Source organism: Thermobia domestica, chromosome 14 (assembly GCF_964235325.1).
Source record: "Thermobia domestica chromosome 14, izTheDome1.hap1.1, whole genome shotgun sequence".
NCBI lineage: Eukaryota > Metazoa > Arthropoda > Insecta > Zygentoma > Lepismatidae > Thermobia > Thermobia domestica.
This window is the reverse complement of record NC_137467.1, coordinates 11,631,259-11,644,338: the sequence shown is the minus strand read 5'-3', so window position 1 is coordinate 11,644,338 and position 13,080 is coordinate 11,631,259. Positions and strand designations below refer to the sequence as shown.

The following is a 13,080-nucleotide window of genomic DNA, read 5'->3' as shown; positions in this document are numbered from 1 at the left end:
CTGTCGTTAGGGTAGCAGTAGATACAACCATGTGTGAAATCGCCTTCATACTCCCAGACGTGTATTTTTCCTGTGTTGGGATCTGTCCATACACCATCTACTTTCATTGATGCTATTCGTTTTTCCTTACTACGTGCAGCATTGGTAATTTGGATGTTTCTGGTTTTTTCTTCCCAAGCTATCCATTGTACTGCTTCAACTGATTGTACATCTCTCCATCGATATCCGTTCTTTGGTATGATACCAATTGTATTTTCCTTTAAGAAATTTCTACGATATACCAAATTACATGCACTGGCAATTGTAATACATTCAAGTAAGGGATTGACATTAGTTTCAGATTCAAATGTATTCATAAATGAAATACAGGCTTGACGTAATACCTCGACATCCTGTACACAATACTTGATGAGTTCTTCTTTCATTTTAAAGGTGTCGTTTTGATGTTCGGTATACCATTCGAGAAACTTGCGTCTTTCGTCTACTTTCATAGTATCTGCTCCATAATATTTAATGTCTGGAAGCGGCCCTTCATAGGTTTGGTTCTCCCGTCGATTAAAGAAATGTGGGAAATATCCTTTGCACGATTGAAGCCCAAATGCACCACTTAATTTACTTAAGGGCATAGGAAGAAAGCTTAGTGAATCGATGAAGGTTACGTTTCCTATTTTAAGAGAGAGAATTTTTGCTCCATTCATGATTACTTCTGGAGTCCAATTCATCTTCTCAACCATGGTCTTAATGATGAAATGTGCGTCATATCCCTTTGAGTTATGGGCAACACAGGTTACTGATTTAATGTTTGGTCGACGTTGTTGAAGATGTTTTAGAAAATCTTCTATTACATTTTCTCCGTCAAAAATATTTTCTCGCTTTCCACAAATGACACAATCATTCTTGATGTTGTTATCTTCATAACACTGGTAACATACATGTTGACTAATCAAGACATTAGGTATGTGTTCATATATGTTTGCGTCCTCATCTTCTATTTTCGTATCTTGTGTGCATTCAATATCATAAAACAGAATCATAGATTTCCTCTCCACGATGATTTTTTCATTGGCTTTTTTCGATTTTCTTCTTTCATTCACTTTCATGTAACATTCATGATTGGGTGGTACAATAGCATAGCAAATGTTGCAATATGTTTCTCCACATACGTGAGAACGTTTTTCTTTCATTACATAAATTTTCAAACACTGGGCACAACATTTCACAATGGAACATAAAGGCTTTCCATTTTGATACGGCGCTGACTTGTGATAGTCATAGCATGACTGGCCATAAAATTCTCGATTACAATCAATGCATGTAATATGGGGTTCTTTAAAATCACATGGTGGCTTCTGATGACAACGAAAACATACAGCTGTACAATGTTTCAAATGTTCATGCTTTTTTTCATATTTCTTATGACAACTTTCGCAATAAAATTTACAGCTAAAACATGATGTCAAGCTTTCAATGACGTTGAAGTGGTTATCTATAAACAGTAAATTTAAAGCAGTTCTCTCGTTATCACTTGGTGGTGCTTCAAACATGACATCACTTCCTGAAAAGCCCCTATACACTGTGATTTTATAATCCTTTAAATATTCCTGAAATTTACGAATTTCAGGAATTCCACCACCATGACTAAGATCTACATCGGCAGCTTCACACAGTTCTTCTGCTTCTTTTTCTATTATATATTTACTTTGAGTTTTTACATATCTATTATATTCAGTTTGATTTCTTCCCTTGTATTTTTTCAGTCCTATGGCAACGACGATTGCATGTGCTAAACATCTTGTGTCTTTATTCTTAATTGTGATAATACCACGTTTTGCCTTTACATATTCTTCAGTATTCAAAATATGTTGTTTCAAAGGACCTTGTCCTCTCGGCATACGTACATGATGAAAATTAACGATGCAATCTTCATTTATAAGAAAAGCCGCATTACTTTGCAGTACTTTCTCATAGCTTGTCCATAGAACTTCTGCTGAGAGATTTCTTGCTTCTCTGAATGACAACCAAAATGGATGATGTCCTTCTCTCTCGTTTGTGATTGTTATTCCTACGTAATCATGCTGGTCCACATTACGTAGTAAATAATCTATTAGTGCCCGTAGACTTGCTTCAATTGCCGTAAAAGGGTTTTCATCTGCACGTACGGGGGCTAGACGGAATCGTAGCATTCTACCCTCCATATTGTATCTTCTGTATTGTCTTCTTCGTTCTTCTATTATATGAAATCTATTGTGTCCATCATTACGGTTGTTATTTCCGAATCCTACTTGTATATTTGAATTTCGTTGTGCTTGAAATACGACTAGCAATTCGTCCATTCTTTTTTCTATGTCGTCTAAATCGACTTCCATTTCTTCGTGTTCTACACTAGCCTCTGCTAATATTTCCATAATTGAGGGATATATTACTTCTTCTTCTTCTTTTCTGGGATCGGGAAACAAATTGTTAATCCAATTTTCTAGTTCATTCGTGTAAAACTTATCATCTTCTTCTTCTATCTTCATCTCTTCCTTATTGTAATCCTCTCCTATTATTTGGGAAAACGTGAGATTTAGCAGCTCTTCTTCATTTCTCCTTTCTTCGACGTCTTCTTCTGTTCCTTCTTGTAACCACTTTATAATTTCTTTAATACGGCCTGATGCTTCTTCTGTTATCGCTCTATTGCTAGCACTGTTCAATATTTGTAATAGTTCTTCTTCATCATATTCTTCTTCTTTTTCTACTGGAATTTGAATTTCAATAGTTTCTCTTTCTTCTTCTTCTTCTTCTGTTGCTGATGCTGTTGCTGTTGCTGCTTCTTCTATTCTTTCTTCTATTTTCATTTGTTCTTCTCCGTCTTCTTCTTCTTGCATTTTTTCATGATGATCTATTTCCATTTCTTCTTTTGCGTCTTCTTCTTCTTCTTCTTCTTCTTCTTCTTCTATCCCGATTATGGCATTTATTTCACTTAAAAGAACTTGCGTTTCGTTATTTACGTCCATTACCTCTTCTTCTTCTTCTTCAATGTCATTAATGAAGACCGTTATCTCCTTCAGTAAATCTTGCGTACTCTCTTTTGCCATTTTTCTTCCTCAGATGTATATATACGTAATGCAATATATGTAAATGGTATATGTAATAGTATATAATAGGATATATAAATCTTATTTAAATGGAATATATATATGTATATAAATATTTTGAAAGGGTATATAAGCGTTTAAAAGAATATACGAGTAAGTAAAATGTGATATATATAAGTAATTAAAAAGGAATAATAATAATAATATCAACGGGAATAGGGAAAAGGATTACACTTATCTTTATTTGTATGCAACCTAAAATAAAAAAGAAATGAATTTTGTTACTTATAAATCAATATATATTAGATATATAAATATATACTATATAAGCCAGAACTTTATAATGTCAATGAAATAATCTCTCATCATACCTTTTAAATATTTTTAACTTTTCTTCCTATTCCACGGGATGAAGAGTGAAACAAATGTATGCTCACAATCTCTTTCAAATGTATTGACTAATGAAGATATGTAGATTACACGGCCTTTTATACTTATTCTGTTTTAGAATTTTATCGTTAATTTTAGTGAACGCGAAATCCATATTTCCTCCTCCTCCTCCTCTCTACATGTCTTTCTTTTATACTGTCATTAATTTTAGCGACCACAAATTCAATGTTATCTTCTTTACAACTTAACGAAAAGATGCTATTGACTTTCCCCCGGAAAACCGTTTCTACTTATGTCTTACTTGTCTTATTCATATGCTCCCCTTTTTACGTGTAAGAATACCAACCCCTGGGAGCCCACAACTTTTTACCCCTTAGATGTTATGTTACTGATTTCAAAGTGACTTTATTGAATACAACACCTTCGAAAACTATAGAATCGATACTAATGTTGTTTATTTTACGTGTATGAATATCACCCCCGGGAGCTCAACACTTTTTACCCCTTAGATGTCACGTTACTGATTTCAAAGTGTCTTTATTGAATACAACACCTTCGAAAACTATGGAATCGTTACTAATACTGTTTATTTTAAATTATTTTACGTGTATGAATATCACCCCCGTGAGCTCACCACTTTTTTTTACCCCTTAGATGTCATGTTACTATTTTCAAAGTGTCTTTATTGAATACAACACCTTCGAAAACTATGGAATCGGTACTAATATTGTTTATTTTAAAATATTTTATGTGTATGAATATTACCCCCCCTAGGGAGACCCCGTGAGCTCACCACTTTTTTTTACCACTTAGATGTCATGTTACTATTTTCAAAGTGTCTTTATTGAATACAGCACCTTCGAAAACTATGGAATCGGTACTAATATTGTTTATTTTAAAATATTTTACGTGTATGAATATTACCCCCACAGGGAGCCCCTCGACAACTGAACTTTATGTTAGATAATATTATTACATGAGTACTGTACTTTGATCTAAGGGGACTCGGTGAATCAATGGTAAAGCGTTCACTTGTGATGCGATAGGGGACCTTGGTGATTTAGTGTTCACGTCTCATATAGCCTCGCTGCTGAAAGGGACGCTATGACAATATAGATGAAAGTATTTTTACAAGTACTAGGGGACTCTGTGAATCTATGGTAAAGCGTTCACTTGTGATGCGATAGGGGACCTTGGTGATTTAGTGTCCACGTCTCATATAGCCTCGCTGCTGAAAGGGACGCTATGACAATATAGATGACAGTATTTTACAAGTACTTATTGTCTTTTCGAGTGCAAAATAATACGCGTTCAATACTACACAGAGGCTTGTAGTGTTTGAGTCCCGTCGCCCAAAGCTTGGACCTCTCCCAACAAAAAATTTCTTAATGCACGCCTGTGTACATAGTATACGAATTCTATGACGGGATTCTGAGCATTTTAAAAGAAATTGATGATAATAATAGGGAATATTTTAACTACTTTCGTCCTTTTAAAGTAATATCACATACAGCTTAGACTATAATATGGAGAAAACTGTATAAAGTTCAACTTCCTAGATCAACTTAAAGAAATGGAGAAATGTTCTCTTATTTGAGAATAGACAATTGTTTTAACTTGAAGATTTGTGCCCCATGTTGAAATCGTGGGGGGGGGGGTGCTGTGGATCAGTGGTAAAGCGTTCACCTTCTGTGATTGGGGTCCCTGGTTCAATCCTAACTCTCGCCGTGTGAACTTTGTGGTGCATATAGCCTCGCTGCTGAACGGAACGTTAAACTCAAAAATCAATCAACATCATGTGTACATAGGTAACGTCATCCGAGATGAATAAGCAACACTAGTTTTGTCAAGTTTTAGATCTCAAACACTCTTTTAATATTACCTAAAACACATACACACATACATATCTTCGCTTCGTGTTGTCTGAAATCATGACCTAAGATAATGTTGACGTGACAGTTGGAGAACAACATTGAAATACAAAACATGTTCTGTTATCTTATTTTTCTGCTCTTTGCAAGTAGACATTGCAGATACAGAAACTCTCTCAGTTCGTTGACTTATGTATGTGTATTTAACGTTAGATTTCACTCTTATTAACATTAGAAAATTATGAAATTAACTTCAGTGCCTCAGTGGTAGAGTATTTACCTCTGGTGCATGAGGTCCCGTGTTCAAATCACGTCTTTTTTTCTATATACTTGTCATTAATTTTAGCGACCACAAATTCCCTGCTTCCTTTACAACTTAACGAAAAGATGCTATTGACTGTCCCCCGAAAACCGTCCTTATCATTTCATTTTTACGTTCCAGAGGGCACGATGGCTCAGTGGTAGAGCGTTCACCTCAAGTGCTTGGGTCCCTGATTCGATCCCAGTTCGTGCCCTATGAACATTGTGGTGGACAAACATCGTATGCGTGGATTTCCCTTCGGAGTTCATCAGTTTCCTTCCACTTTCTTCATTACATCATTTCATTCATTTTTTCATTATCACCTCTCCTTCATTAGCCTTGTAGACGTAACCGTAGGACGTAAAAACTCGGTGGACAAACACCGTGTACGTGAATTTAATGCAACATTTCATTCATTCAATTCTCATCACCACCGTCCAGGCGGGAGCTCATGTGTTTCGGATTCCACGTTAATCAGTAGGTCCACGTCTCATATAGCCTCGCTGCTGAAAGGGACGCTAAACTAAAATCAACTCAACTCAACAACTCATCATCACCGCCTGCATTAGCATAACCGTCATAACTGTAAGACGTAAAACTTAGTGGTTCAGATTCCACGATAATCAGTAGGTCCACGTCTCATATAGCCTTGCTGTTGAAAGGGACGCTGAACTAAAATCAACTCAACTCATCACCATCGCCTCCATTAGCATAGCCGACATAGAAAGACAGACAGACCTTGTTGGCTTTATTGTTGGACGTAAATCTCTTCATTGTTTAAAAGATTTCATTTACAAACAGAAAGACAGACGTATACATCATATTATCAAAATTAAAATACCAAGTCTACAGACACTTCTTGCGACAATTGCAATGCGAACCAGAAAACATTCAAGAATTCCATCTTATCATTTTTCTTAGAAGCATCATAGAAGTTCGCTTATGTGTTTTTAACTAGGACAGTCTTGTTATCTCGTTGTAGTACGTATCATCAAAACATTTGACAATGGTATCTTATCTGTTGTTCTTGAAACTAAACCATTTTAAGATGAAGTTCAATGTACTAACAAAACAGAGGAAGAAAGAGACTAACAAAACAGACATTCACATATGTGTCTGTGTGTTTTTTTTTAAATGTTAGAACATGAACGGAACTTTGAATAAATACACTTGTTCTTTCAACTGCCTTTATAACTAAATGAAGAAAGAACATATATATTTTACTTACCTATTTTAATAAGAACGAGCGGTATCACAAAACACACATACACTTCAGTTTTAGGTTGAAAACACAATCAATTGATAGGATTTAATCCTAAGAACTTAAAGCACAAAACACTCACTACAGTTTAAGCTGAAAACACAATCAATTGGTAGGTTTCAATCGTGGTAACTGAAAGGACTCTGATGAAGATCCGGTAGACGTTCAAGAGTCTTTGCGGGAGGGGGGCGGGGCTTGGGAATTCAAATTAGCTAACCAATACAAGGCGACTAGAAAAGGCGTGTTTTTTCATGAACCTATAGCTGATGGTAACCCTAAAAGGCATGTTTCATCTTGTTTCTAGCAACATGATGTTCTCAAAGGCTATGAACATAACAACTAAACAGGAAGTGATATCGATTTACTTAGCATAGCAGATATCATCATGTGAACATTCATATAACACACTTCACACCCTACGTTTTAAACAATATGATATGCTATGAGAAGTTTCCATTATTAGAATTTGCTCAATCAATGGAATCCATTCGCAGGAGGTGTGGGGGAAAGGAGTGTATAGGTATGTGTTTCGTTATGAGACTTATATCTGGTTTCATGTCTCATGTCTTTAAAAAAAAATTGTGAAATACAATATTTACCTTAGCAACTAAGTCAATTTCGTGAGAAGTTTTGATCATTTGACTATCACGTCTTCTACAGACACTTTGTGGGAATAGGGCCAAGGGGGGCTAAGCAACACGATTTTGCATGAGTATGTGTTTCGTTCTGAGACTCATATAATGTTTCTCATCTCACGCTTTTAAAAAAAATCATGACATATAATCTTTACCTTAGCAACTAAGACCAATTTCATACAATCTGCTGAGAAGCTTCGATCATTTGAATATCATGTTTTCAGTTCATATTCTACAGTCATCTCGTGGGAATAGGATCAAGGGGCTAAATCACTTATGCTCTTTGGCTTTCCAGGAGGAGTAGGGGGTAACGGGGGTTCAAATAAACCAAAATTTTCCCACGCGCTTCTGTACTACCCGTAAAAGGCTATGAACATAGCAACCAAAGGCTTGTCGAAACTTGCCTCCCAATTCCAGGAAATGACACCGAATTCTAGGAAAACAAGATAATTTTTTGCTGACTCGGCCTTCTATACGCGGGGACATCTACTTTCACTCAGGCATACACTATCAGTTGTAGTTACCTGAATCAGATAATCTGTTTGATCACATATGCTCTGTAATAAGCGCTATTTCTAAACTAGATATTGCCGTAACATGTGTACAGTTACAGTATTTTAGTTATAGTTCTTGGATAAACTTTTCGAGAAAAAGAAAGAAAAATGTCAACAGAAAAATAGTACAAAACTGGGAAAATGTTCAATAAAACAGTGACCAGTGGCGTACGCAAAGGGATATAGGGGTTTACATCCTCTTTCTTGAACAAGATATTACATAAAAATAAACTTTTATTATATTCAGATATGTATACAAACACCTTAAAATATATGAACTTAAAAAATTGAAATTACCTCCCCCCTTGACGAAGTCTTGCATACGCCACTGCTTGGAACCATGAAAAAAAAGTACGAAATCAAAGCTTGTGCATGAGATATTGAAGAGGAAGCAAACATGGCAGAATATATGAGAACTTAAGTGGTCATTGAAATGAAATGAAATCTTTAAGTTTTACGTCCCACAATTAGATATGCCGGCTAGGCTAAAGAAGACGGTGGTGATAAGAAATGAATGAAATGGTGGAATGAAGAAAGTCTGAGGGAACGGGAAAATCCCGAGAACCCACGGACATGGTGTTTGTCCAGGGTTCTCAAATGTCCCGTATTTTAAGGGACAGTCTCTTATTTTATGATTTTGCCCTGCGTCCCGGTAGCTTCGGTACGGGACGGCAAAAGTCCCGTATTTTGCCCAAATGACAAATTTAGCTCAGACAACGACTTTAAAGCCTACAATTTTTAGTGAGTCGTCATAACTGTGGACAGTAAATGGCAAATGTTATTGCAGAAAAGCTCTGAGGTGCCAAATTTATTTAAGGTCGTCTCCTATTTTCTAAGCATCCCACTGTCAAATTCATTTGTGGAAAGAGTTTTCTCGCATATGAAATTGAAATGGACTGACACAAGAAATAGGTGTTCTGCCCAGTTGATGAAACTTGAACTTATAATAGCAATAATCTCTTTGGCTTTAAGTTGCAATGAGTTTTTCGACAGAATAAAGAAAAATCCGAATTTGAAAAAGATTATAAGTACAGTAAAGTCAAGCGTGAAGTACGATTTCTACGTGAAGAACGATAAGAAAGTTTAAGTAACCTAAATCCAATGTTTTAAAAGTAAGATTTATCTATTTTTCTTATAATAACTATTTATATTAGTTCATACTTTTGTATTTCTTTCCGACTAAATGATTACTCTTTTTATTTATTTCATGCCTGGATCATTTTCTACCACTAGATCATGTTCATCGAAACCTTTCCCGTAATACTTATTGAAACTCATCAACCCGTCTCTTATTTTGACTATTTTTATTTGGCAACCCTGTGTTTGTCCGCCACAAAGTTCACTTGGCTGGGCACACTCGTAACAAGAATATCTATTACCTAGTACATAAAGTTGTGTTTATGTTATCGTGAAGAATAAAAAAATGACTACAATTACGTTGTGAATTACTTAGAAAGAATAATTATACAGTGATGTCTTTCTGAGAGTATATACTACCAGAAAATATATCAGATTTTTTATGTCTCCCATTTAAAAATATGTCGGCTTTCAAGATGGTCGTTGAGGTTCTCTTGTGACGTTTCATGTTTGTTTTATCGTATTTCACATACAGGAAAGGAGCAAAGGATAGTGCTGACTGCATCCCCACTATAAGCGCCGATATTGTAGAAAAGTCTTCATGAGCAAACGGCCGTCTAATGTTATCGGACCATTGTCAGCCATAATTGGCTCGCAGGCATTAATTCAACCATTATTGGCCAAAGGCGAAATGCTCACGGGAAATAAAAGTCTTGTCTCCACCCCAGCTCCGAAAGCAAGCTATGGCTTGTCAAGAAATCGAAATGAACTTTATTTGTGTTTCATTTATGGCTTAAAATTAAGCTTTTTGTACTGTTTATAATGTTCTATGGCGTAAATGTTTTCTAATGTATTTTGCGATTCTCGTTTATATCTGTCTAATTCTATTTGTAACTCAATATTTGTAAATAACATTTGTTTCCGTACTACTCTAGTTCACTAAAACAAGCGTGAATTCATGTTATATTGTACTTCTTTTTTAGAAAATGCACTCCTGTTACCTTATCAATTAAATAATTTCTTGTGGGTAGAGTTGCATTCATGGGTGTAGACTATTTTTAGGAGGGCTTAACCGTTCTCGGCATAAATACAGCGTTCACATATATACCATAAAAACGACAGCACCAAAAAACCGACCGACTTGTGCTAGGTGGTTACTAAAAAGAAGGAAAGAAATGTATCTAATCCGCGGAAGAGTATGGCGAAGCTGGTGGGTCGATCGGGTAGCATGGAAACGCGTTCTAGCGAGCAGGCGCGTCAACGATGGTAAGTATATGTGAGTGAACTAAAATAGTGGGAAAAAACAGTGTGTTGTTGTGCTTTTATCACCAAACATGTTTTAAATGCACCTAGGGTTACAGGTAATGACTTAACACACTGCATTGAGAAGCAAACTTAGTTCATCATGGCTTCCTTAAGGACTATTACGAGCCTACAAGCGAACACTTTGAATTACGCTTTATAACATTATTAAGGGTGTCACAGGTAAGATCTTCATATATATTTTGGTTACTTATATACGTATTCCTCTTTTGAAACTATATTAGATATTTCTTCTGAAAAGATTAAAAATGTTGTTTCCGTATACTGGAATAGCACATTTATTTACGTGGAGACAATTTGTCTTCTTATGTCCGTCCTTCGTTAGAAAAGAAAACAACATATATCTCCTTTCAGAAGTATTCCTTTCTTTATCCATCAGATTTTGAGCTCAAGAAGCCAGGTGGCTTAATTGTAGTATGCCCGGCTAGCTTGGTCGGTAGAGCATGAAACTTTTAATCACAGGGTCGAGGGTTTGAGCTGCACGCTGGGCATTTCATTTTCATTTCTTCCTTTATGTAAAAGGCATTATTTCAATAGAAAGTATTAATCAAGAGTCTTAAGCCCGGCTAGCTCAGTCGGTAGAGCATGAGACTCTTAATCTCAGGGTCGTGGGTTCGAGCCCCACGCTGGGCGCTTCGTTTTTTTTCTTATTTATGGTAGAGAGACTTTTTGTATAGATCATATAACTAGAAGAGGGATGCAAATAACACTACGGGCAAGTATTTAATATTAGTATTATTTATTTCAAAGGTAAGTAAATGATTTCTATTGTGGAATGTGAGCTAGTAGTTTTTTTCTTGGGTAGTAAAATTTTGTTGCTTATTCGCATCCCTGAGCTAGAGTCTATTAAGCCTGCTAGCTCAGTTTATAAAGCATGACATTTCTTAGTCTCAGGATCATGTAAATGTATGTTGGTCCTTTCTTTTCTTTTGGGGGGGGGGAGGGGTCAACTTGATATTTTACTGCATGGCATCACGGCATGTACTTCCACAAAACCAATTTGGTACTTCTTTTGCCGGATGCTAAGACTTATTTGTCGACAGCCACAATCAGCTTTCTCTCAAAACATTTTACGATTTTCAGAATGTTACTAGTATCCGTAAAGCAAACTAAATGCTATTAATTGATTGAATGGACGCTTCATATACTGATTTTTTTTTTTTTTTTTTTTTTTTGACACCGTATTCCTGTGCGATGTTATTTTGACTCCACTAGTGATGGAAAACATGCTATAGTAGGTAATGGATAAGGATAAACGTGTATGTCCATTTTTTAATGGCTTTTTTAAGTTGTGAAACTAGGATGGACTTCTAAACAATCGTAATTCAATATCGAAGCCGGATGTTGGGAATCTATCACTTCCGATCTCAATAAAGAGATAAGGTTGGAAATAGAACCTCCATTTGAAACATTGAATTCATAAAAAAAAAAAAAAAATGTTTCTCGTGTGATGTCGTACAGTTTTTGCTCTGTTGGAATCAATATTAAAACCGGAAGTAGTATTTTTACCACTTCCGGTGTTAGTAGAGAGGAAACACCGAGATGGAACCTATTATTGGGATGTTGGATCCATGGCAAAAGCCATTCCTCGCTATCTAGTTCCGATTTCCTTCTAAAAGGAACAGTATTGAAACGGGAAATTGTAGCAAACGTCATTCTTTCTTGTTATCAGAGAAAGAAAGGCGGAGATTGACTACATATACAGTATATATATTCCTGCATCCATATTGAGAAACCATTTGTCTTAAAGCAGACCCTACACGTTCAATGTTATTGACAATGTCTTCAATACGGTACAGTGCTTAGTACCAAAATGAACCAAAATTGTTATAAAACCTTTTTCATCATCATAAAATAAACAAAAATGCAACAACAAACTTCAATTATAATCATGGTTCCCTCAAGCAAAAAATAATAAATAAATAAATAAATAAATTATTAATTAATTAAAAATCAATCAATCAACAAAGTATACAGATAACAATTATTTTAATTGTTGTCAGTGTTTAAAGCCAGTCCCTTAGTTGTGGCCAGTGTGGGAATTGACAGGTGAGGGATTTCCCCGCTGTCAAAAATTATCCCCCCCCTGTGAAAAAGAAAATGTTCCCTCTCTAGAATTTTTTTTTCAAATAGTTATGGAGATAGAAAAAGTTTTTTTTTCTTTTTTTAAAAAAGCAAACTGAAGAAGGACTTTTATTTGAATTGAAACAATTTATGAAATCTTACTTCTCAACCCTTTTGAATTTGGCGGAATCTCACACTTTTAATTCTTGAAATATTTATCTATATACACGAAAAAATATATTATTTTTGCCAGGCGTACTGTAAAGAGGCTCAACGGGTATTGATAGTTGTCTGCAATTCCTGAAAATGTATCTTTGAATGCCGTATCAGTGTCACAAAATTCACTGAAACGAGCCATGAACTAGTTTCACCTAAAGCATCTAAGTATATATATATATATATATACAAGCTGGCCCAGAAGTAGGTATATACCCCTCTAGGGATGCGCACGAGACGAGTCGAGACAGAATTTTCCTGACAAAATTCGAGTCGAGACACACAGCTCTTCCAATAGAGAAACATACATT

The 13,080-nt window shown here is 35.6% G+C and overlaps 1 protein-coding gene and 1 non-coding gene across 2 annotated transcripts; one reads left to right on the top strand and one right to left on the bottom strand.

The window, feature by feature from the left end:
- Positions 1–1,335: 1,335 nt before the first annotated feature.
- LOC145670691 (uncharacterized) lies at positions 1,336–7,448 on the bottom strand. The gene is made up of 3 exons (XM_081739478.1): positions 6,868–7,448; positions 1,823–3,332; positions 1,336–1,349 (listed from the first exon to the last, which is right to left on the bottom strand). The coding sequence occupies exons 2-3, from the start codon at positions 3,075–3,077 to the stop codon at positions 1,336–1,338; spliced, it is 1,269 nt and encodes a 422-aa protein (XP_081595604.1). The 5' UTR covers positions 3,078–3,332; positions 6,868–7,448.
- Positions 7,449–11,049: 3,601 nt separating this feature from the next.
- TRNAK-CUU (transfer RNA lysine (anticodon CUU)) lies at positions 11,050–11,122 on the top strand. The gene has a single exon. It is a non-coding gene; the product is annotated as a tRNA-Lys (tRNA).
- Positions 11,123–13,080: the final 1,958 nt, after the last annotated feature.

What these genes read in the sequence shown, in the direction of transcription:
- LOC145670691 (XM_081739478.1), bottom strand. Translation starts at nt 3,077, where the DNA reads ATGGCAAAAGAGAGTACGCAAGATTTACTGAAGGAGATAACGGTCTTC.